Genomic DNA, 25,291 nt, shown 5'->3' with positions numbered 1-25,291 from the left:
ATAGCTCAGTGGCACAGCACACATGTAGGAATACACAGTTCCTGGGTTCAATCCCCAAAACCACACACACAAAAAGGAAAAAAAAAAAAAAAAAGAGAGAGAGAGATAAATAGATGTCTTGAGTCTTACACAAACAAAATCCCTGAGGAACAGTCTCCATGTGGTACTCACATCAAGGCTGAATGAAAACTTGTCACTAGGCCGCAGTTCTTTGCCAGGGCACTTATGAAAATAAAGACTGTAAAGGCCTTCCTGGTCATCAGTGCTGATGTTAAAAAAAAACTGAAAGTAAAGAAGAAAAAAATTAAGAGAACTCAAATCTTCAGCTAACTTTTAAGTCTTAGAAATAAGCTATGAATATTACAAACAGAAGAAAATTGACCACTTAAACTCTCCCAAAGCAGAGTGTAAAGAGATGTTTTCTTACTCTACAGTCCCCTCCCTGTACTTAACAGCAATGTCCACGCACAGGACAACTGGCAGGTCTGTGTGGTGGACACCTTGCCCCCACCACCTAACTCCACAGGCCATACTTCCACACCTGCCACATCACACATCTGACAGCTGTGGTGGGTTTGTGCGAAGTCTGCAAAGATAACCTAACATGCATTTACCTAGTTTTCTTTTTTCTGCTACTGGGGATTGAACCCAGAAGTACTAACCACTTAGCTACATCCCCAGCCCTTTCTGTTTTTGAGAAAGTTTCACTAAATTAATGAGGCTGGTCGTGAACTTGTGGGCCTCCTGCCTTGGTCTCCCAAACAGCTAGGGCTACAGGCGTGCACCTCTACAACTGGTCAGTGACCTAATTTTCAAACCAACATATCGTCTTGCTCTTTTTTTTAAGATTAAAAAAAACAAAACAAAACAAAACAGTCTTTCAAAAAGGAAGACTGGTGTGGTGGCACACTCCTGGGATCCCAGCAACGCAGAAGGCCAAGGCAGGAGGATCACAAGTTCAAGGCCAGTGCCGGCAACGTAGTGAAAACCTGTCTCAAGATAAATAAAAAAGGGGCAGGGGATGTAGTTCAGTGGTAGTGTACCCCTGGGTTCAATCCCAGTGCTGGAAGGGAGGAATAAAAGAATAAGAACGCTCAGTTGAGATTTTTATTATTTGGGGGGGGGGGGGGGGGCTGGGTACCGGGGACTGAACTCGGGGACCCTTTACCATTGGGTCACATCCCCAGTCCTTTCCACCTTTTATTTTGTGAGATTACAGGTGTGTGTCACCACAACAAGCTCAGCTTAAACTATGAATCAGTTAAATAATGTCCTACACTCGTCACTATAAATGTGACAGCATGTATTTCAGTCTACTCAGGCAGCCAGAAAAGGAAAACTTTTCCAAATGTATTTAGTTTAAAATGTAAGATTCAGAGGAAATCTAAAAAAGACATTAAAGTTTAAAAGAGATTTTTTTGGGGGGTATCAGGAATCAAACTCACTTTAACACTGAGTCATATCTCCAGTCCTTTTTATTTTTTGTTTTGAAACATGGTCTCACTAAACAGCTTAGGGCCTTGCTAAGCTGCTGAGGCTGACCTTGAACTTGCAGGCTTCCTGCACCAGTCTCCCTAGTAAATGGGATTATAGGTGTGCACCACTGCACCCAGCTAAAAGAGAATCCCTGGGGTGGATCAGAATAGGCATGTGACCCTTAAAGAAAAAAAGCAACGTAAACTCCAGAGCTGCAACAAGCCCGGTCTCCTTCCTGCCTTGAGGTAAATAAACTATCACCCCTATTCCATGGTTAAAGCAGAAAAGTTCAAAATGATTGGCTTGTCCAAAACTGGGAAGACACTATAATAGGACGGCAAGAAATCACCTACTGACTTCTTCCCAAAGTCAGGGAAAGCCAGAAAAAGCAAACCACCTGTTGGCTGCCTGTTCTATGCACCCGAGAACCTGTGAACGGCCAACGTTAGCCCAGGTTCCTAATGACCACAGGCTGCTACCTCTCAACACTAGCCCAACACAGAACACCAGTGCCTGACAAGTGTGTGCCTTCCATAATGCTTTCCTTTGTAATTTAAAAGGAAAGAGATGTCTGAAAAAAGATTTTTAAAAAATTTTTTGCAGTAGTAAGGACTAAACCCAGGGCCTCAGGCATGCTAGGAAGGGCTCTGCCCTGAGCTACATACCTAGCCCTTTGTAGTACGTTACTTTGAGCCAGGTCTTGCTCAATGCCCAGGTGAACTTGTCATCTTCCTACCTCAGCCTCCCAAGGAGCTGGGTCACAGGAGTGAGTATAGCACTGCACACAGCCCAAACCCTCATTTCACTAACAAACATTTTAAAGTGAGGGGTGGGAGAGAGAGGCACCTTCTGTGTTTTCTAAGGAGGCAGGGAAGCAAAGTGGGTAAAGCAGAAAGCCCCAGCACAATGACTGGCACCTGTTCATTTACCTCAAGAGTTACTGCTGGAGAGCCTGTGATACTCCAGACCAATGTCAGGAATTTCACAGGTCAGCGAAAGGATAAAGCTACCACCCTAATGGTTACCTTCTAGAAGGAGAGGCAGATGAGGAACGTAACGAATCCAGTCTATAGGAAGTCAGAAGGGACAAGTGCCAGGGAAGAATCAGAGCAGGATGCAGGGAGTGGGCTTCGTCTAAGTACTGAGAGGCTCTGTGTACAGCAGCCTACTGCAAGTCTGCCCGCTCCGCGATGGACCCTGCAGCTACAACCAGTACAGCCTTCGGACAGACAGGTTCGTGGGCTTCAGGAGACTCTCCCTTGGTTTGATCAGTGTAGCAAATTAGGAATGAAAGGTGAAACTTTTTGGTCCTTTTCTTTTTACAGGCTTCTCCCTTACGGGGCTTTTAAGTGGTTTCTTCCAGAACCAATGCACGTAGGGCAGCAGCAGGTGTCTTTGTGCTTTCAGATCAGAGTAACGTACTACCTGAACATGCATTCTTCCATTCTGTATTTTTTTGGGGGGCACTTTGGTTCATAGGTGTGCTATATATTCCATGGCCTCACTCAAAAGAAAAAAAGGAAAAAAGCAACACGCACACCCATAAACAGAATGCTCAGGGAAAATTTTGCTGGGAAGGTGCCATCTGACAGAGACGTGGGGGACCCTGAGGGGCCGCAGCTGCTAGAGCACAGCTGAGGCCTGATTTTAAGGAAGAGCAAGGTGGCCCATGTGACAGGAATGGGATGAGGAAGGGACAGGAGAGAAGATGAGGTCAGAGAGGCAACACGGGTCATGTCGTCTGGGCCTTGGACGCCAGTGGAAGGGCGGGCATTTGCCCTGAGCCAGAAGGGAGGCTGCTGCAGGACTGGGAGCGAGGGCACCAGGCGCACTGTCCCCGTCCACGCTGGTGGAAACGACGGCTCCTGAACCTCAAGCCCAGGAAGGTCCCTCGTCAGCAAAATAACCCACAGGGAAAATCAGAGCGGCACAGCGGGGTTGGGGCTCTCTGAGAAGGTGGAACAGAGTGGGTTCCAGGGTCAGGATCTGTCGCGAATGATCAGCCCGCACCCTGACGACCTGAGCAGTTCACTGTAAGCAAATCCGTCCTCCATTAATAAAACTGGTTGGAGAAGACGCAGTGATTCTTACAAGTTAATGATTTTTGTTTTCTGCTACCTGGGGTAGAACACAGAGGTGCTCTACCACTGAGATACTTCCCCAGTCCTTCTTTGTTTATTTTGATACAAGGTCTCAAAAGTTGATTAAGGATTTGCTAAATTGCTAAGACTGACCTTGAACTTGGGATCCTCCTGCCTCAGCCTCCCTAGTTGCTGGGATTACAGGCACCTGGCCATGATTTGCACTTTTAATCTAAAAAAAAAGATACTCATAAAAACCCTATGAGACAGATCTCATCATTTTTTATTCCCCCTCCCCCGCCATTCTTGGTACTGGGAATTGAACCCAGGGAACTTTACCACTGAGCTATATCCCAGGTATTTTTTATTTTTTATTTTGAGACACAATCTCCTTCAGTTGCTTACGGCTTCACTAAGTTGCTGAGGCTGGTCTTGAATTTGCAATCCTCCTGCCTCAGCCTCCCTCACTGCGATTATAGTCATGCATCACCGTGCCCAGTTTCATTTTTCATTTTTAGACAACTAGATAGTGAGGTTCAGAAAATGAGCTGTCAGGGTCACCTATCCCTGTACAAATGCCATGACGCTGCCATGAAAGCACTCACATGCAATTAATGACTGTGGCAGCTAAGTGGCCACTCAAGGCCTCTGGCCTCAGTGAACTCTCCTCCAGAACCACAGCATCGCCTCAGTCATCACCAGTGTTCCTCTCAGGTGCAGAATTCTAGGCACTGGCATGTTTTGGAGGGAGGCAGCCTGGGACTGGACAGGCAGAGGGGTCTCGGGAGCCCAGTAGCACTGGGTTGGAATCTAGGCCTTGTTGCTAACACTGGATGTTTACAAAGTTACTCATTCTCAGAAACTTATGATTTGGTAAGTGGGGGATGACAGTTAATCTTGCAGTTTCTTTCTTTGTAGCACTGTGGATTTGACCGGGGTGCCCTACCACTGAGCTACACCCTCAGCCATTTTTTAAAATTTTAATTTTGAGACAAAGTCTCACTAAGTGCTGAGACTGGCCTCAAATTTGCAATCCTCCTGATTACAGGTGTGTGCCACTGCACCCAGTTTCCCATCTTGCAGGTTTATTACACAGACAGTTACTATATTCAAGTTACAGACACATAGCCTAAATTATGATTCCTAAATTCAAAATGTTTTGAAAAATTCACCCTTTTACCTGGTAGAGATAAATCTGGTGAAACATTCCTAAAAGAATACATACCTGAAATGAAACTGCCCCAGCATTATTATGAATAGAAAAGGATTTTTCTCCCTCTGCCTAAAAAGAAAAATAATCTGTTTAGGATGATACTGGCAGAATAAGTATCCCAATTAAAATGAAAAGTAATTAAAAATATATTTCTTAAGCCTTAGAATTGCGGACCCTCAGGAGCCCACTAAAGAGAAGGCCCGGCTATCCTTCTGGCTATCCATCCTTCCTTCCGAGGTGAGCTCAATCCCCTTGGCTGCAGCCGCGCCCACTTCCTCTCCCTGCTCTGTTCTGCCACGCCCTCCCTGCTGGGGTGCTCCTCTACTCCCAAAGCCACAGCAGGAGCAAGCACCAGCCCTGGGTTCCTTCCCCAGCGCCACAAAGCAACACATCAGCAAGCCTCAGCAAGACCAAGGGTGTGGTGCAGGCCCAGCCAGGCGGACTTGCAGATTCCATGCTGGCTTCAAATCCCGCATATTAGAAGACCGCTGTAAGCAAGCGGGGGACCAACTGGGGATAGAGGCAGTGACTGGGACCAGCTCATGGAGCTCAGGCCCAGGGAGCTATAAATCTAATCAACAGTGTGAACAGATCAGTGGTTGCATGGGAACAGGAGGATTACCAAGGGGCAGGAGAAACTTCTGAAGTGACAGATATGTTCCCCGTTTTGAGTGATAAGTCAAACTGATCAAATTGCCAATTTTAGTATGTACAGTTTATTGTGGGTCAATTATAACTCAACAAAGCTGTGAAAACCAAATAAAACACTGCCATTTGAATGTCTTCTCACTGGAAAATCAAGATATCTTAACCAAAACTTTCTCTATTTTTCCACTTTTTGCTCTTTCTACCATCCACTTCTCTCAAGAAACCCTCTAAAACAAACACAAAACCTCTTCTCCTCCCTCCCCCTGCACTACCTGGCCTCCTCAGCAGCCCTCCGGCTTTACACCCCACGCCTGGAGGCCTTGATCATCTCAACAGCGGTCCCCCGACGTCACGCTCCCTCCCACACACCCTGCACACCGCCTTCAGAACAAGGCTCTGCAATACTTCCTTCATGGGATTTGAGGAAAATCTCAAAACTTCCTACTGTCTGTGTCCATGCTGGCCACTGTCTGGCCCCATGGTACCTGAGGTCTCGCTCTCTGCCCTCAAGTGTGGCCCTCACTCTAAGCAGGCTGGGGCCCGCACTAGTCAGGCACATCCCGTCGCCCAGCCTTTGAGTGCCAATATTCTGCACCCCTCTGCCTCTTCCCCAACAACCCCAGCTCAGTCCTGGTGACAGCTCCTCTCAGCGGGCTCTCCAGGCGGCTCAGTTCCCCAACCAGACCATCTAGCACTAAGTGCTATGCAACTCAGCACTCAATTTTACTTTGAAACTGTTTCAGTATGTCAACTGCGTGTCCCCAAAGATAACTCCTCATAGTTTAGTGTGAGCACACACCACACACACATCCAGAAAAGCTGAGCACACATCACACTGTAGCAATACAGGCACACCTATGTTTATAGCAGCACAATTCTCAATAGCCGAACTACAGAGCCAACCTAGGTGTCCATCAACTGAAGAATGGATAGAGAAAATGTCGTATTCAAACACAATGGAGTTTTATTCTGCCATAAAGAAAAATGAATGGAACTTGAGAATATTATGTTAAGCAAAATAAGCCAAACTCAGAAGGTCAAGGGTAGTATGTTTTCTCTCATGTGTGAAAGCTAGAGAGGAAAAAGGAAAAGAAAGGCAGGGAGGGGGGAACTCATGAAAATGAGAGATAGTAGAGTATAGGAAAGGAGCCTGGCGGGAAGGCAGGGAGGGCAAGAGAACATACTGGGGAGCAATACTGGCCAATTTATATTGTGTGCAGGTATGAATACGTGACAACAAATCCCATCATTATGTTCAAATACAATGCACCAATAAAAAAAATACAAAAAAAAAAATGAGCACAAGTAGGTGATTAATTCTTACCTTTGAATCCACTGTACTTCTTTTAGACCTTCCACCATCTACAAACACAAACATTTGAAAGATATTACTGCATGATCCAGTTCGTATACATAAAAACATATACACACAGATATATACATATATAAAAAACATAATGTGATTTTATGAGGCTTGTTTAATACCAAATACTAAACACAAATATTCCTGGCCAGGTGCGGTGGCACACACCTATAATCCCAGTGGCTCAGAAGGCTGAGACAGGAGGATTCCAAGCTCAAGGCCAGCATCAGCAACTTAGCCAGGTCCTAAGCCATTTAGTGAGGCCTGTCTCAAAATAAACAAAGAGCTGGGGATGTGGCTCAGTGGCTGAGTGGCTCAGGGATTGAGTATCCCTGGGTTCAATTCCAGGTAGAAAAAGAGACAAAATCAAAAACAAACGAACAAAAAAACCACCAAAAACAATATTCCTCTGAATTAAAGCTCACAGGTAAGACAAATAAACAAAAAAATCTTGCAGACTGCCATCTCAAGTCACAAAAGATAATTTTTGAGCTACAGAAGCAGGAAATTAAAGTGTATTACAGTTGTTATCAAATAAATGATAATAGAACAGGAGAATTCACTTCTTTGGTGTGAGTAGTAGTGGGGACTGAACTTGGGGCATTTTATCACTGAACTGCATCCCCAGCACTCTTGTTTTTCTTTTGAAAAAGGATCTTGCCAGGGCTGGGGTTGTGGCCTGGTGGAGCACCTGCCTGGCATGTGTGAGGCACTGGGTTTGACGATCCTCAGCACCACATGAATAAATAAAATAAAGGTACTGTGTCCATCTACAACTAAAGAAGAAGAAGAAGAAAGAAGAAGGAAGAAGAAGGTCGAAGAAGGAGGAAGGAGGAGCAAGGAGAAAGAAGGAGGAAGAAGGAGGAAGAAGGAAGAAGAAGAGGAAAAAAGAAAAGAAACTAGATTCCTTAAGAAAAAAAAAAAAAAAAAAAAAAGATCTTGCCAAGTGGCCAAGACTGGCCTCCAACTTGCAATCCTCCTATCTCATCCTTCCCAGCAGTTTGGATTACAGGTGTGTGCCCCCACACCCAGTTGTAGGGAACTCATTTCTGAATAAGTTAGTACATGCTACTGCCAGCAATGCTACAGGAATATTACTTAAAAAACATAACTTATTTTCTAAGTAACCATGTTTGAACACAATAGCTGTTTTAAAAACATCGTATGTGAGATCTACTTACACACATGGAAAAATTGACCAAAGATAATTTTCAGTGTGACATATGCTGTACTGGCAGTACTGGGGACTGAACTCCAGGACCCTGGGCTGTGAGGTGGGCTCTCTGCTGCTGAGCTCACCCCAAGCCTGAAAGGCACACATTTTATGTTCCCCCTCATAGCAGAGAGTATCACGGTGGCCAGTGGCTTTCCTTCGTGGAACACAGTGGGGTCTCTGTGCCTCTTTTCTACCTAAGATTCTCTTCTGGGGAAGATGGCTCAAGCTCTCTGCAAGGTCAGGGGGAGTTTCAGAATAATTAGAACAACAGGGCATTTTCTGCCCTGAGTTCTGAGAGCAGGAAGAACCTAGCCCGGAAGGAGAGAGTATACCAATACAAATTTGATACATCTGGATGTGATTTTTTTTTTTTTTTTTTTTGTTTCAGAGATAGAACCCAGGGGTGCTTTACCATTGGGCCATATCCCCAGCCCTTTTGTTTTATTTTGAGACAGCATTTTGCTAAATTGCTGAGGCTGGCCTTGAACTTGCAATCCTCCTCCCTCAGCCTCATCTCAGTAACTTAGTGAGATCCTGTCTCAAAATATCTCAGTGGCAGAACAGCCCTGGGTTCAATTCCCAGTATAAACAAACAAAAAAGAAGTCACTCAGCACAGCAATACCAGCAACAGCGTGTATGGCAGCGGAAGTGTCTCTTCTCAGGGAAGGGTGAGCAAACAATGGAATCTGGCTAATGGAATATATTAAAGGTAAGCAAACAGGCACGCATGGAAAACTGTAAGCATGACTATGAATTTTAAGACAGAAGCTCTAGACTTGGGAACCAAGGTTATTAAGGAAACAGAAGTTACTAAAACTAACACTGGGAGTAAGAAGAGACAATGGCCTTTTCAATTTGCTCTGCATTTTCCTCAGTGGTTGTTTTTGTACAGCCTGCAAAATAAAACAGTGCTAAGACAACAGTATCTTATGCGTGCTTTTACTCAGAAACAGACACCTCCACAAAGCAGGGCAGTGAAGCTAAGCGACGCCTCTCTGCACAGCTCACCTTGTGCCTTCTGAGTCTGACTGCCAGCTGAGACAGCAGCGACACCAGGCTCTTGACTCTGGCCAAGGACTTTCTCATCCTTGCTGAAGATGATCTTTGGTAACTGGGTACCAGCTTCTGGTGGAGACCTGATTTTTACTCTATATCCAAATAAGACAGAAGGGGAAAGTTCAAAGCAGTGCTCCTGGTCGTCTGTTCAGTACAACACTACAGTCATCCTGACAAGCTCTTGGCCACAGATGCTCCATGTCCTGTAGGCTTACCACCCACAGTTCACAGATGCTGAGGCTCAGCAAAGGTAAAGAACCTGCCCAAGAGCACCAATCTAGCAAGCAGCTGGGTGAGGACCCCAGTGGTCTCATTCTAAAGCCAGAGTTCTCAGCAGCCACATGAATATGCTATAGATATTCCCCCTACATATATTAATGTGCTCAGTAAATTGGCACCAGGGAAGTCTAAGAGGGGAAAAGGGCACTATTAATTGCCTGTCCAATATCCATTTCTGAGCCTTCTTTTTATGTTGTCCTGGGGACTGAACCCACAGGCACTCTACACTGAGCTACCCAGCCATTTTAAAATTTTATTTTGAGATAGGGTCTTGCTAAGTTGTCCAGATTGGCCTTGAACTTGGGATCCTTCTGCCTCAGCCTCCCAAGTCAAGTCATTTGGATTACAGGTGTGCACCATCATGCCTGGCTGACTTTCTTCCTTCTAATGGACCCAATTTTGTTTAGTCCAAGGCTCTCTCAGAGGGGCTGGTGACAGTTTCCATGCCTGAGTGGACACATGACCTAAACTGGCACATGCAAGCACTCTAGAGTTGACTGGAGAAGTGATCTGTCTCTTTCCCCCTTGGCTGGACAGGAATAAGGAAGCAGAGCATTTGGTGATGGCTGGGGACACCTGCCTGAGGAACAAGTGGACACTAAGGAGGGCAGAGCGGAGCTGGAAAGCAGCAGAGTCATCACCATCAGAAAGCCACAGTGACCTGCCTCCCACCTGCCACTCCTCTGGACTTTCAGGCAGGTGAGGAGGTCAGTGACCTCACTATTTAAGCCAGGCTAAGTGAGTCTTTTGCTGGTTGCCAAACTCATCCTAACTAATATGAGACAGCCAGATTCAATTTTCTTAAATTAAAACAGTGCTTGGGCTGGGGCTGGGTCTGTGGTAGCATCTGCTTGGCACATTTGAGGCACTGGGTTCCATCCTCAGCACCACATATAAATGAATAAAAATTTTAAAAAGGAAGTGTGTCCACCTACAACTAAAAATATTAAAAATAAATAAAATAAAATGGCTAAAATGGTAAGTTAAAAAAAGAAAAGAAAACAGAGCTTGTCATAGGGAATGGTTACTGATCCAGGGTCAATGACAGTTTCATGGCACCAACGACTTGTCCAACTCAAGTCCACCCTCTCAGGGCTGCTAGTGATCTGCCTGGACAGCAAGCCTGAACACACTACCCCACCGCGCATCCCTCTGAAGTCCCCCTAAGAAATCACACACACCAAACTTACGAAGTGGCCAGGTAGAAACATGCTGAACTCGGAAACACCAAGTCCCATAATTTATCCAAGTTCAAAAGTTTCTAAAAAGACTAAACTGCCAGAAATCCTCACCAATGATCTTTCTTGGCATTTTTTTTTTTTTTTTTTTTCAGTGCTGGGGCAGGAACCCAGGGCTCCCATGTGCTGAGTAGGTGTTCTGTCCCTGTGACACACACTGCCACTCACCAACAATCTTATGGGACAGAAACTGTCACTATGAGATAGGCAAGGACACTGAACCCAGAGCCACACAGCTGGTGAGTGGCAGAGCCAGTCCCTGGACCCAGTCCTGTTTCTTTCAGGTTCTCCCCAACTTATTCTCCACCAATACCAAGCTCAGCTACGGGCACGTGCCATGATCTCCTGCCACGCTGTCAGGCACAGTCACTGGAAGGCTGCTTGCCCTGCCCACCTGAAGCCTCCCCTCCAGGCGTCCTCCTCCCTTCCACTTCTCCTTTCTCTCTCCTTCCTACTACTCTTCTGTCTCCCCCACTGCCCCACACTGCCCAGGGCGGGGCCTGTCTCCCTCAGCCTGCATACCATTCAGCACACGGCGGACACCCAGCCAACGGTGATGTGCTCCTAAACGCCCCTAATGGTGCTCTAGGAGTGAATGGAAGGAACACGAGAATTACTTACTCACTTCTGGAGATGTCTAGGATTAGAAGGGTAACAGAGACAGACTGCTTCCTTAAAATACAGTAATTCACATCTTCATCCTGAGAAAGAAGAGTCAACTGTGCGTTGCCCAATTCATTCACACGTGAACAAGAACAGAGCATGTTCAGAAGTAAGGCAAACAAGCAGCTCAACCTGTATTCAAACAGCGAGCCAACCATGGGGCTTGGGAAATGCAGAGGAGCTGCTGGGGGAGCACTGTCCTGGGGCTACATTAGAGGCAGTGATGGGGTCACCACTTAATACTCACCAGGTAGGAAGTAAAGCCATCATTCTTTGTACGGTCCAAGCTGAATCCAATCTAGGGGGAGATGAGGGAGGGTAAGAAGAGAAGTAACATCCACAACTGTCGGTGCCTTTCTTACTCAAAGAACAAAAAGGAAAAAAAAAAATAAAAATAAAAAAAAAAAAAAAAAGAACAAAAAGGAAGGTTCTTTGGGCTGGCTTCCTTGACATTTTTTTACCATTCATTTTGTAGTAAGGCTAGAGCTGCTGGACTAAAATCACCAATCACTACATTTATTCAAGAACCACAACTTACATATGAAAAGTAAACTTGCCAGGTGTGGTGGCCCACACCTGTAATCCCAGCAGCTCGGAGGTTGAGGCAGGAGGATCCTGAGTTCAAAGCCAGCCTCAGCAATTTAGCAAGACTCTGTCTCAAAACAAAGACTAAGGTAATGTAACTCAGTGACAGAACACTGCTGGGCTCAACTCTCAGTACCAGAAAAAGAAAAGTAAATTGATGCCGAACATGCACAGTGGACTCGCGAGCTTGCTTCTCTCCCTGTTCTGATGCCGTGCGCTTAAGCATGGGGTGGCAGGGTGAAACTTCACCTAGGCTGACAGGGTACTCACAGCTGCATCCTTGTCTGCGGCTCCTTCAGGCTCATTCACCGAGAGGCTACTGACATTAACCACCATGTACCCGTCCTTGAAGAACCCAAAGGTGTTCAGGTGAACTTTATGTCTCACGTCATCCTAAAAAGAGATTTGTGGGGATGGAATTAGTAATATGGAAAGTTAACTTCTGATGATATAACCTATTCATTTGCCTGAAAGACTAGGCACCTAATTTCCTGCTAGTCAGCCAGTGCTTCCATATGCTCACTGACATACACAGCCATGGTAACTTACCTGTTTCAAAAGCCAAAGCTGACCCCTGAGAAATGCAGAAGTCAGGGAGTTTTGCAGAGGGAGGCACACAGTGGCTTCAGCTCATTCCAGCGCACTCATTTGGGTTCTGGGACAAACTCTGCTCAGCGGGAACATGAATTCCAAGGAGGATGAGCCATATCTTAGGCATCCTCCAACTCTTTGATAGTACAGAGCCTGGTATCCAGCAGGCACTCAAAACATTCCAGGAAGGAGGAGGACAGGAGTGGCCAAGGCTACTCCAAAAATACACTCATTTACCTGAAGTTTCACCAGCTGTATGCACCTGGCTCTCCCCACTGCAGGATGGACAGTGGCATCTACACATTAATTTTCTAACCAAATCTAAATTAGTTTTCTAAAAAAGTTCACTTGTAACTAAAAGTGATCCCAAATCTGAAGGGTGTCAGTTTTAGGGAACAAAGACTTCTGCAAAAGGGATTCCAGGTTCAAGCCAAGTGAACAAGCAATCTCTGGGGTCTGGGGAACCCTAAGCTCTGTTGAAATGGTGCCACAGCAGGTGTCTGTCCCTGCCTGACTCTGTCTCAGTGTTACGACTGCAGCCTCAACCAAGACAGCACATCCTGAGGGCAGCAGACAATGGTATCAGAAGTAATCCTACAACCAGGCTCCACCAGGACACTTTCTAGTGTGTGAAATCAACGGCTTCTGGACCAAGGAAGAGAGGGACATAGCTCCAGTTCCTCTCCCTGTGCAGGTCTGAGGCTTCTGCCCATCTGCCCTCAGCGAGCATTGAAAATCAAGACTGCAATGCGTGCCAGCAGCCCTGGCCTCCCTGTTTCAACCTGCTGGGTGGGTTTCAAAGGCCCCTGGGACTTCCCCTTATTTTCTTAGGAGCTTAGCTCTGCATCTTAAAGTACATGTGCTGGACTTGGACTTCCCAGTGGGATGGAGTAGCTAGAAGCAAGCCTGTACTCCCAGCAAGGATGAGAAAAGCCAGATGAGATGACACAAGTCAGAGGCTGGAAGGCAATTCAGAGCTGCTAAATGGAGGAAACCAGAAAAGCTACCTCATGGTTTTTCTCAGGACTATGAGAAAATTAAGCCCATTATTTTACAAAAAATAATGGGAGTGACTATTTCCTCAAAATTTTCAAGGACAGTACAGGTCTACCACCATCCGACACGCACAGGAAAGAAATCAACTCAACCACGTGACGACTGCCTGAGCACATCAGGGCTGGTTCTGCGGCAGAGTCCCCAGCTGAGCTGGCATCATTACCAGTTTCTGCACCTTCCGGGAACTGGATGTATGCCTCGGGCTTGACCGATGATTCCAGCCCTCACTGAGCCCACGTGCGCTCTAGGAAACACGCTTGGAGGAGAAACGGAACCCCAGAGCACGCACATCATGAAAAGGCGAGGGGGAGAGCTCCACACAGACGTGGCACGCAAGCTGCTTTCAAACTGCTGTCTCCTAACATGGAAGAAAACTGAAACTGCAGCTACTCAGGAGGCTACTCATCAGCCTGGGCAACGAAGCGAGACTCCATCCCAAAAAGAAAAATAAAAGGCCTGAGGATGTAGCTCAGTGGGTTCAATCCCCACTGCCAAAAAAAAAAAAGAATCTATATATAGAAAGATTTGAGGTGAGGCACCGAGTTCGATTCTCAGCAACACATATAAATAAATAAATAAAAATAAAGGTCTATCAACATCTAAAAATAAATTTTAAAAAAATTTTGAGTTTATTCTTAAAATATTTGAAAGGCATTTATTTATAAAAGATGAAAGAAATTCACTACTAAACTATGAAATGGTTGAGGTCAGTGGAATCATGGGTAATAATTTCTCTTTACCATTTGTACATTTTCAAAATTTCTAACAATGTTCATATAGTAACTTGTAATTAGAAAAAATAAAATGCTATTCTTATAGAAAGTATCAGCATTACCAGTAATAACTGCATGATCGTCATATAATCTAACACCTCCATGTTAAGCTATCATGTCATCACATCCAATAAGGTAGGTACGGAAGGGACCTTGTAAACTACGCCTCACCAGACAAACCATACACTAAGACGCCTTGGGACAGAAGTGGTCAGGAGGAGCTCAAGTTCCATCGCTTGTTCAGGTAGACCACGCACAAGAACCTGGTGTCATCCCCAGTACCACAAAAACAACAAAAACACTCCTTCAACTGTATTTGATTTACTTCAATGTAAATAAACTAATAATCATAGAATACCACAAGGTGAGGACCAAGAACTGAAAAACACTCAATCCCCAGAGATAATCTATCTAGGAATCTCCATCCGCCCATCTTCGCCCCCTGGACCGAGGAGACCTTTCCTTTCCCCATAGGGAGGCCAGCATCTGGGCACTCTGGTGGCATCAGGGAAGGCAGAATCCTCAGCACTCCCACCCCTCCTTCCGGATGCTCTCCTAGAGTGCTCGCCTAGCACGTGAGAGGGTCCTGGGGTCAAGCCGGAAGTAACGCAAAACACAAACATCAGATACTCTCCTGAAGTGGCAGCAGAGTCAGTTCCCTGATGGTACGACACCGAAGCAAGAGAAGGCACAAACAAGGAAGACTTGTCAAAGTGCCATGAGGGCCGAGTCACATCTCAACAGCCGCCCTGTCACTTCCATTAGCACTGACAGGCCATGCAGTCTCCCAAGATCAGGACTGCTCGCGACTGACCCTGCACCCAGGGCTGCAATCATGAGCCCCAGCACACGCACTCTTCCTAACCAGCAAGGCAGCTGTTCTTTTTATTTTTTATTTTTTTTATTTTTTTATTGTAAACAAATGGGATACATGTTGTTTCTCTGTTTGTACATGGCATAGAGGCATTCCATTTGTGTAATCATAAATTTACATAGAGTAATGTTGTTTGATTCATTCTGTTATTTTTTTTCCCTTCCCCCACCGCTCCCACCCCAAGGCAGCTGTTCTTATGCTCGATTTACAGATGAGGAACCAGAGGCCCAGAGAAGCATACTTGTTTAAAATCACAAGGCTACTAGGTGGCAAAAGCAGTAGTCTAGCCAGTTTAAACGCCAAACCTGTGATTTTAACACCACATACTTTTTATAACCAAATAAACAGAATATCTTTTGTTTTGTTTTGAACTTTTTTCATTATACAGAAGTTGAAACTGCCAGCTCATGGTCAGTTCTGTTCCTTACTCTTCCCTACTCCCAAATGCTTAATTATTGAGAGCAGATCTGATATCCTATCATTTCATCTATCAACATTTGTGTGTGTATTTCTCATAAGGGTGTTTAAAATAACAATATCATAAACTTTTTTTTTTTTTTTTTTTGGTACCAGGGATTGAACCCAGGGGGGCTTGACCTCCGAGTTACATCCCTAACCCTTTTTATATTTTATTTAAAGGCAGGGTCTCACTGAGTACCTTGCTAAGTTGCTGAGACTGGTTTAAAATTCATGATCCTCCTGTCTCAGCCTCCCGAGCCACTGGGATTACAAGTGTTCACCACCGCGCCCAGCTCATAAACTATTTTTTAAAATATTTTTTAGTTGTAGATGGACACAATATCTTTCTTTTTTTTTTTTTTTTTTTTTTTTTTTTTTGCAGTGCTGGGGATCGAACCCAGTGTCTCATGCCTGGAAGGCAAGCACTCTTAACACTGAGCTACAGCACCAGCCCACATAAACTATTCTTAATCATAGCATACTGCTTATCAAATTAATTAAAACTGCTCATCCATGAGAAATCAAGGTTGCAAGAAGAACATAAAATATGTTCCTGGGCTGTGGTTGTAGCTCAGTGGCAGGCTGCTTGCCTAGTATGTGTCAGTCAAGTTCCAGCCCCAGTACCAAATAAATAGTGCAGTTTCAGGCCTTAATTATGGATGTGATTTTTCCTCTCTTCTTCCTGAATTCTTAAACTTCTGGGATTACAGGTGTGTGCCACCATGTCTGGCTTCCTGTGTTCCTTTTGCTCGAAACTTTATTCCTACCACCACAAATGATTTACTGGGATTTCAGAATATATACAGAGTGAGGTAATTCTTTTTTGCAGTAGTGGGGATTGAACTCAGGGCTGGGGATGTAGCTTAGCATGCACAAGGTTCTGAGTCCAATCCCTGGTGCCACCAAAAAAAAAAAAAAAAAAAAGTAATCCAACACCTAGGACTCCACCCAGAAATACCAATGCTAATGGCCAAAGATAAATGTTCAAGGATATTCACAGCAGCTAGCTAAACCTAGTAATAAACATGTGATACAAATTTCCATCCACAACACAATCATCAGTACCCCTTACAATGGAGGGTTACTGTAGTGGTTAAAAAGAAGGAAGTAGGCCCATATGTACTAACTGTTCTTAAGCATTCAAAGGAACCAGGTGTGGGGACGCACACCTGTAATCCCAGTGGCTCAGGAGGCCGAGACAGGAGGATCGCAAGTTCAAAGCCAGCCTCAGCAACAGCGAGGCACTAAGCAATTCAGTGAGACCCTGTCTCTAAATAAAATACAAAATAGGGCTGGGGATGTGGCTCAGTGGCCCGGTGCCCCTGGGTTCAATACCCAGTACTCCCCCCAAAAATCCAAAGGATAATAAATGAAAAATACAGTCACTCACCCAAGGAGCATTTGCTGAGCACCTATAGGCACAGCTATGGTTTCGAGAATGGAGCAGTGAAAAATGCACACAAGTCCCTACCTGGCTGAGCCTGTATCTCAGGGAGAGGCAAGTAATGACTGAGCAGGGGAGGGGCATGGCTCATCAGCCACTGAGCAGTGCCACACAGAAATAAAGCAGGCAAGGGCATGGACACTGCCACTAAACCAGTGCAGCCCCAGAAAGCCTCACTGACTTGGTGCCTTTGGGCAGAGACTTGAGAGCAGCATGAGACTCAGATGGCAGAAGGAAGGATGTGCTGGCACCAGAAAGTACTGCCCTGAAACGGAACCTGGTCCACAGGGTGTGGACTGTAACACGTCAGTATGGCTGTGCTTTGGCTTGGGACTCACTGAAGAGCTCCTCACATAACTTGCTTACATTTTACAAAGCATGATTATGCCAAAAAAGGAAAAAGAAAGACCTACATGTAAGGGATGCGGATATGGAGATCATTAAAGTTGTGCAGGACAATCTACAGACACCCCAAGTGATAACAGTGGGAAGACTGAAGAGTGCAACTGAGGGCCGGAGGGTGGCTGGACGGGAACAAGCCATGAGCTCCTGTGACACAAAGGCTTTGCGTCGCCAAACCATGGAAGGCGACATACAGAATGCTAGTCATCCTTCACAATTTTACCACAGCCGGTGCAGTGGTGCACACCTGTAACCCCAGTGACTCGGGAGGAGCATGCGCTCCAGGCGACTTAGTGAGGCTCTCAGCAGCTTAGAATGAGAAATGGAAAGGGCTTTGATGTGGTAGATGGCAAGACGCCCCTGGGTTCAATCTCCAGTACCCGTAAATAAAAACATGATAAAATAAACTGAAGCTGGGAATGTAGCCCAGCACTGCAAATAGAAACATGAATACTTATAAAAGGTAATCATAACATGCATTGCTCTATTTGTACCTACTTTAATTAATTTGGAGGGGGTTTTTGTTATAAACTATGACTCTGGAAGAAGTACCTTGTGAATGTGTGCTTCTTTCCTTCCTTTCGTCTCCTGGGTGCTGGGGATGGACACCACCCAAGAGAAGAAATGGATGAACCCAGGGCCTCGCACAGGCTAGGCAAGTGCTCTACCACTGAGCTGCAGCCTCAGTCCTTTTTATTTCTTATTTTGAGACAGGGTCTTATAATTTTGATAAGTTGCCCAGGCTGGCCTTGAATTCGTGCTGCTACTGCCTCAGACTCCTGAGTACCTGGGTTTACAGGCGTGGGTCACAGTGCCCAGATCCAAGGACTGTTTTATTAAGAATCCCCAGCAATCGAATATTTGATTACACTAATGTTCTCAGGACACGAACTGACTGCCACCAAACAGCAGTCAATGAAAAGGGTATGTTCCATGTTTATGCCCACACCAAAAAGTAGATGCTTACTAGAGATTTGTACATAAGGGTATGTAAGATCTGTAGAAAAGATCATTTGAAGGCATACTGTGGCTGGGGATCTAAATCAAATATGACCAGGTATTGCTATTAAGTAATCTTCAAAATGCTATAGATTATCCCACATTGGTACATAGAGGTAGGTAGGAAAAATGAAGAGGACCCATAAATTCACACATCCAAGTTCAAACAAAATGGAAATCTGTTGCCCACAATTAATTGCAAGGCAGAATGCTGAAGCCTGCCTACAGTGCCTCATGCAGTTGGTCTCCCACAAGGACAGGGGTAACCAGCGATGCTAATGGGTGATTACACAGGAACGGCTTCACTTCCTGTGAAACAAGCGTTAGGTAATCAGATCCTCCGACTTAACCCTTCCCCAGGAATGTGAATGGTAGGTGGGGACAGACATTTACAATCTGAGAATAAAGATGTTTCTTGTTCTTGTTCCCTCCCCAACTCTTAAGTCACACTAGCAGTCAGGCCTTATCTTCCATTTCAGAGTCTGTTTGGCACCAACACCTACCAATGTAATCTCTCCCAGCAATGTAGCTGCTGCCTCCTCTCACCTTTTACCTTCCAAAAAGCTGGTGGGCCTGTACCCTCTTCTTGCCTTTCGCCCTCCCATCCACTGTAGGTGCTGTCTGCACCTAGACTACATCTCTGGCCTGGCTCAGCATTGCTTCCCTGGGATCTGGATGCAGCTCAGTAGAGTGCTTCCCTAGCACGTGCAAGCTCCTGGGTTTCATCCCCAGCACTGCAAAAAAATAGCTGAAGAAAAAATGCTTCAGCTACAAATTCTTTTTTTGTTATTTTCCTGCTTTATCCTGCCTTTTCAAACATCTCCTCATCTGGATCCTACTGGTGAAGATGGCTTTAAACCTGACTACCCCAAAAGTTATACAGTACTTCATGGCAGTCAGGATTCCGACCTAGCCCAGCTATTCCAGAGCTGTGCCCCTCCCTGCACTGCTCATGAAGCTGCTAGTATCAAGTTTTAATATCTGAGTTATAATTTGTGGATAATGATCATAAGGTGAGCACTCAGTCCAAGAAATGCCCAAGTTAAACCAAAGCACTTGAAGCTTTAGCAATACCGTTTTGTTGTTGTTGTTGTTGTTTGTTTGTTTTTGCAGAACTGGGGATTGAACCATGGGTGTGCTACCTGAGCCACATCCCCAGATCCCTTTTTAAAAAAATTTTTGAGATGGGGTCTTGCTAAATTGCCCAGGCTGGCTTCAAACTTTGGATATTCCTGCCTCACCCTCCCAGCATAGTTGGGATTACAGACTGTGCCACTGCACCTGCAGCAAGATTTTTCCCAGCCACCGCCTCACGTACAGCAGCTACCTGAATCTACGCTTACCAGTATTTTGTAAAGTATTTTGCATTTTTACACTTTTTCCTTTTCCTTTTTAATGGGTGCTAAGGGTTGAACCCAGGGCCTTCACAAGCTAAGCATATGCTCTACCACTGAGTTATATATCCCAGCACTTCCTTTTCCTTTTTTAAGTGAGTTGTGATCATAAGCTGATCTCATAATCATTTAGTAGAGCACAACTCATTTGAAAAATACTGGTGAAGAAGTGAGGACAAGAATTTTATTTTTTCTTTTTGCAATGCTGGGCATCAATCACAAGGCCTTGTGCATGTCAGACAAGCACTCTACCACCCAGCCCAAATTTACACCTTTTTCCCTTCGAGACAGGGTATCAGTATATTGCCTGGCTGGCCTTGAACTCCTGGACTCAAGTGGTCCTCCTGCTGCAATCTCCCACGTAGCTGGGACTATAGATGCCTGCCATCATGCCTGGTTTTGCTGCTGTTCTTGTTATTATTATTATTATTATTATTTTGGTACTGAGAATTGAACCCAGGTGCTTAACCACTGAGTGATATTCCCAGTTCATTTCTTACATTTTATTTCAAGACGGGGTCTCCCTGAGTTGCTTAGGGCCTCGCTAAATTGCTGAGGCTGGCTCTGAACTCACAATCCTTCTGCCTTAGACTCCTGAGCTACTGGGATTATAGGCTTATGCCACCACGCTCAGCTCTGTTATTTCGTTATTTTTAAACACAACATAAAAACTGCGTTCAAGACAGACACAGTGGCACAATCCCAGCAACTGAGGAGGCTGAGGCAGGAGGATCACAAGTTCAAGGGCAGCTGGGCAGCTTAGTGAGACCTTGTCTCAAAATAAAAAATAAAAAGGGCTGGTGGTATAGCTCAGTGGTACGGTACCCCTGGGTTAGGTCCCCAGTCCCCCAAAAAGTTCACATAATGAACAAAGATGCAAGCACTGGGCATGCGCAGGAGCCACATCACAAAAAAGACAATCAGACACTGTTTCCCAGCGCAAGAACACAACACAACCCGGGAAGCATCAATCTGAACATCCCAGCCTCTGGATCCAGTCACCAACTCACATAGATGCAAAGGAGAGATGAACGTAGTAAACTATACCACCTGAGGTTAGGGGTATAGCACAGTGGTAGAGCACTTTCCAAGCACACTGGGGGCCCGTGTGCATCACACACACACACACAACCGCTGTGCTAAACCATACTACAAGAAAACAATTAGCAAATCTAGTATTGTGGGCCAGGAGAAATGGGATCTTTTTTTTGTGTGTGGTGCCGGGGATTGAACTCAGGGCTTTGTGCATGTGAGGCGAGCACTCTGCTAACTGAGCTATCTCCCCAGTCCAAAGTGGAATATTTTATTTGAAAGAATTAAAAGACGGGCTGTGATCGTGGCTCACTGGCAAAAAGCTTGCCTAGCATGTGTGAGGCACTGGATTTGATCCTCAGCACCATATAAAAAGCAAGTAAAATAAAGGTATTGTGTCCATCTACAACTTAAAAAAAAAATTAAAGACAAATTAACCAATCATAATAAATGCTATTTAGATCCTGATTTTTCCAAAAAAATAATGTAAATACTTTATGACCAATGGAAATTTGAACCTGATTTGACATTGATGATATTAAGGATTATTTCTTCTTGTATTATAATGGTCTTGTAGCCCTTATTTGTATAGGTACACCTGAAATATTTATGGATGAAAGAATATGATTCCTTTGATTTGCTCTAAAATAATATGGGAAGAAAATGATAAATGCTTCCAACAATGTGGAGAAAAAAATCTGGTGGGAGAAAATTGATAGACCAGCTTAATATTTACCAAGTGATACCAGGCACCTGGTATTTTAATTCCAGAGATGTAGAAAGAGCTTTAGCTAAACTGGCTAGCGGTGTGCTTTGGGAAACAGTTTGGCAGTTTCTTAAAAAAAGCATAAATCCGCCATATGACCCAGCAATCCTATTCCACTCCAGGGTATCACCTAAGAGAAATGAAAATACACAGTCCCTGAGCAGTTGCATATGAACGTTTGTAGCAGCATTATTCATAACTGTCAGAAAGTGGAACAACCCAAATGCCCATCAATGGGTGAATGGCTAAGGAATAGGTGATCTATCCATATAGAGGAATAGCACTCACCAATAAACAGGAACAGATTACTGGTACGTGGTACACCATGGATGTACCTCAAAAATGTAAGAAGTCAAGAACAAAAGACCATTTACTATGGGATTCCATTTTTATGAAATACCCAGAAAGGGCAAATTATATGAAAAGCTACAAAGGAGATTAGTGGTTACCCAGGGCTGGAAGTGAGAACAGGGATTAACTGCAAACCAGCACAAGAACTTCTGGAGGGGTCTACGGCTAGACAGTGGCTGACAGTTGGACAACTTGGTAAATATAAAAACAGTCACTGACTCATACACTTAAAATGGATGAGTTTTACCTCAATAAAGCGGATGTTTATTTATTTACTTATTTAATAGGGAGAGCATGATGTCATCCCTGAATATGACAAATCATACGATCAAATTTCCCACATTTGGGGAAATCGCAGGAGTGCAGTGGATGAGCCTCATCCTGGGAGAACCACTTTGATAATCATGGTATCGCCCCAACACATAAGTATAATGAAGTTGTTTTCAAAAAGTAAAAAACAGAGAAAAGTTGTAAAAGATTGGGAAGATTGGGAAAACCAGAAGAATGCTGGAAAATAAAGACTGAATTACAAAAGAAGTGGCACATGCCTATAATTCTGCAACTAAGGAGGCTGAGACTGCAGGATTACAGTTTGAGGCCAGCCTGGACAATTTAGTGAGAACTGGTCTCAAAATAAAAACTAAAAAGGGTTGGAGGTATAGCTCAGTGGTAGAGCAGCCCTGGGCTCAATGCAGTGCTGAAAAGAGAAAAAAAAAAAAAAAAAAAAAATATATATATATATATATATTAGCCATTGGTTGATAGTTGAGGCTGGATGACAGGCACATGGAAGTTGATTATACAAGTCTACCTACATAGGAGTATTTGCAATTCTACATGATAAAAAGGTTTGTTTGTTTTTAAAGATCAATGCATAGTCCTAATATTCAGTAATCTCTTCATGTTATTTTGTCAGTCCAGGTCTCAACATGATTTCTATTTCAATTTTATGTAAAACAAGACAATCTAATCTGTTGCAAAAAAATTCAGGTGATTTTCATTTTCTTGGACAAGAAATTAGAATGCTTAAAAGTCAAAATTCTAGTACTGATTACAGAATGAGCACAATACTACTTTTTTTTTTTTTTTACAATACTACTTTTGAAACATGTTACAAAGATAAAACCATGAAATAATCTAGCATTACAGGAAGAAATCAATCACCAGAATTGTTTGCTTCTACTGCTAAGGTTGGCATACTTTCCTATATCAAAGAGGCCAGCCTCCTGGTGTTTTAAATCCAGAAATGTACAAAGAAGAGCACTGGACTGGGAACTAGAAGCAGAAGTCCGAATGTGTCCTGCTAGTTTTGCCTCCAACTTATAAACTATATGAATTCAACTACACTACTTCATCTAAGGATAAGAATTGTAGACTAAAAGAGAATTTTAAAGACTAGGTATTTTTAACCTGGAGTGAGACCTGGGACAAAATTATAAAGCCTCAGAAAGCCCAAGAAAGTCGTCCAATTTCAACGTGCACTTCTCTGCTCTCAGCAGTCTCAAAGGGAACTTCGATTCACCTATCCTTCTGTGGTTAAAAATCATTTTATTCAGGACAATTTTTATTTACAAATAACAAAAGCTGATACTCATAGTATGGTTGAATGGATCTGGCCGAGCTTATAACACTGAAATCTGGATTTTTTAAACTCCCTGCATTCACAAAATAGTGTGTCACGGAGAACGCAACGTGTTTTGACAAGACGAACTTTGTACAATCCCACAAACGTCGTAGAAAAGTGTACGCTGGCTTCGGGTCCTAACGATGCACTTCCCTACTCCCCAGATTAACCTGCTGGCCACTTGGACGTTACGTGTAAGCCTCGGAGGACTTTCATCTGTGCCTTCGAAGGCAGGAGTCCAGGCCCATCGTAAAGATCAGACGATATCTGCCTCGGACGACAACGGGGGCCAGGAAGAAAAAGCAGGCCCCCTACTTGAATTCTTCGGCAAGTCCTTCGAACAAGATCTGAAATTCCTCCTGGGAAGCTCGCTTTGGTCGGTCAGCGCCGTGCGCACCCCAAACCTCGCCGGTAAACCGAGGCCGGGTCCGCGCGGCTGCAGCCAGCCAGGCACCAGTCCGGGAGGCGGGAGCCCGCCGAGCAGGGACCGGTGGAAGCGGGTGAGGAGAACCGCAGGCCGGCCGCTCAGGGCGAGGGCCGGGAACCCCGGGCGCGGCAGAGCGGCTCCGGGTCCGCGAGGCCACGCCGCGGCCCGGCCCCCCACCGCCCGCTGCGATCCCCCCGCCGGTCCGACGGCCGCAGACCCCCGTCCTCCCGGGCCCGGCCCGGCGCCGCCGCGCAGAGGCCGGGCCCCAGCTCGGCCCGGGAGTGGCCCCGGCCCCCCAGGCCCGCTCTTACTTTGAGTGCCAGGTGGTGGACGCGGCCCAGGCCGGACTCGGCCAACAGCTGCAGCAGCCCCAGCACCGGGAGCAGCCGGAGGCCCGCGGCCAGCCGAAGACGGCAGGAGCCCGAGGGGCCGAGGGGCCGAGGGGCGGCCATGTTGGTTCCAGCATCACCAGCTGCTTCCTTTCCCGCCCACTTCCGGGGTCAAAGGGCGACGGCCGCCGGAAGGGCTCGGGGAGGGGGCGTGGCGGCGGGGCCTCCGCGGGCTCTGGGGTCGTCTCGCTCCAGGGCCACCTGCAGGGTCGCCCAGCAGCCTCCCCGGCGCGGACTTCGGGGTGAGCCAGCCGAGGCGGTTGCCATGGTGACGGCTGTCTCCCGGGCGGACCTCGGCCTCGCGGGGCTCCGGGCGGGGAGGCGGCGGCCCTGAGGTCTCCGGCGTCCCGGGCGGGAAGCGTCTGGGGGGCCCCTGGCTTGCTAGGTCCCGGGGGTGCCTTCCAGGCCCTTCCCCGGGATCAGCAGAAGTGGGTGCAGAAGCGGGTTTGTTGGGACCTTCTGCAGCAGGGCTAGGCTCTTTCTGGCACTCGGGCCTTGGGACCGTCTGATGAGACGGGAGGTAGGTGGTGGTCTCCCCGCTCTACGGTAAGCAGAGCGAGGCTCTGAGAAACGAAGTCATTTGTTCCAGGTTGAGCTGGGAGTCACGTGGAAGCTCTTTGAGAACTGGGGCTGGACAGTTCACTGAGCCAAACTGGAACCGCTGGGCGTCCGTCAGCGGGCGAATGTGTACAGCACGCGTGGCGCCCCTGCACGGCGGCGTGGAGTGCAGCCGGAGGAAGAGCGGAATCGTGTCGAGTAGGCAGAGGATGCGAGTAGACACCACTGAGTTCAGCAGAATAAGCCACACTCAGAAGGTCGATCGCTTTTCCCTCATATGTGGAAGTTAGAGAGGAAAAGGGGAAAGAAAGGTCGGGGCGGGGCGGCGATCTC

At 45.8% G+C, this 25,291-nt stretch overlaps 1 protein-coding gene across 2 annotated transcripts in view; it reads right to left on the bottom strand.

Annotated features, from left to right (window-relative positions):
* Positions 1-24,507, bottom strand: part of GPR107 (G protein-coupled receptor 107) — a 73,566-nt gene extending 49,059 nt beyond the window's left edge. For both annotated transcript variants that reach the window (XR_013759431.1, XM_079111765.1), the window contains exons 1-8: positions 24,323-24,507; positions 12,090-12,212; positions 11,482-11,532; positions 11,193-11,272; positions 9,007-9,146; positions 6,743-6,780; positions 4,783-4,839; positions 172-282 (exon numbers count right to left, since the gene is read on the bottom strand). Coding sequence is in view for 1 of the 2 variants with exons in the window: in XM_079111765.1 (XP_078967891.1) it covers positions 172-282; positions 4,783-4,839; positions 6,743-6,780; positions 9,007-9,146; positions 11,193-11,272; positions 11,482-11,532; positions 12,090-12,212; positions 24,323-24,463 (741 nt within the window). In the remaining variant the exon portion in view is untranslated. The remainder of the gene's footprint in view (positions 1-171; positions 283-4,782; positions 4,840-6,742; positions 6,781-9,006; positions 9,147-11,192; positions 11,273-11,481; positions 11,533-12,089; positions 12,213-24,322) is intronic.
* Between the last annotated feature and the right edge of the window lie 784 nt (positions 24,508-25,291).

This window comes from Sciurus vulgaris (assembly GCF_902686455.1).
Source record: "Sciurus vulgaris genome assembly, chromosome: 15".
In the NCBI taxonomy this organism is placed as follows: Eukaryota; Metazoa; Chordata; class Mammalia; order Rodentia; family Sciuridae; genus Sciurus; species Sciurus vulgaris.
The sequence above is the reverse complement of the archived record's forward strand: the minus strand, read 5'-3'. Positions and strand labels throughout refer to the sequence as shown.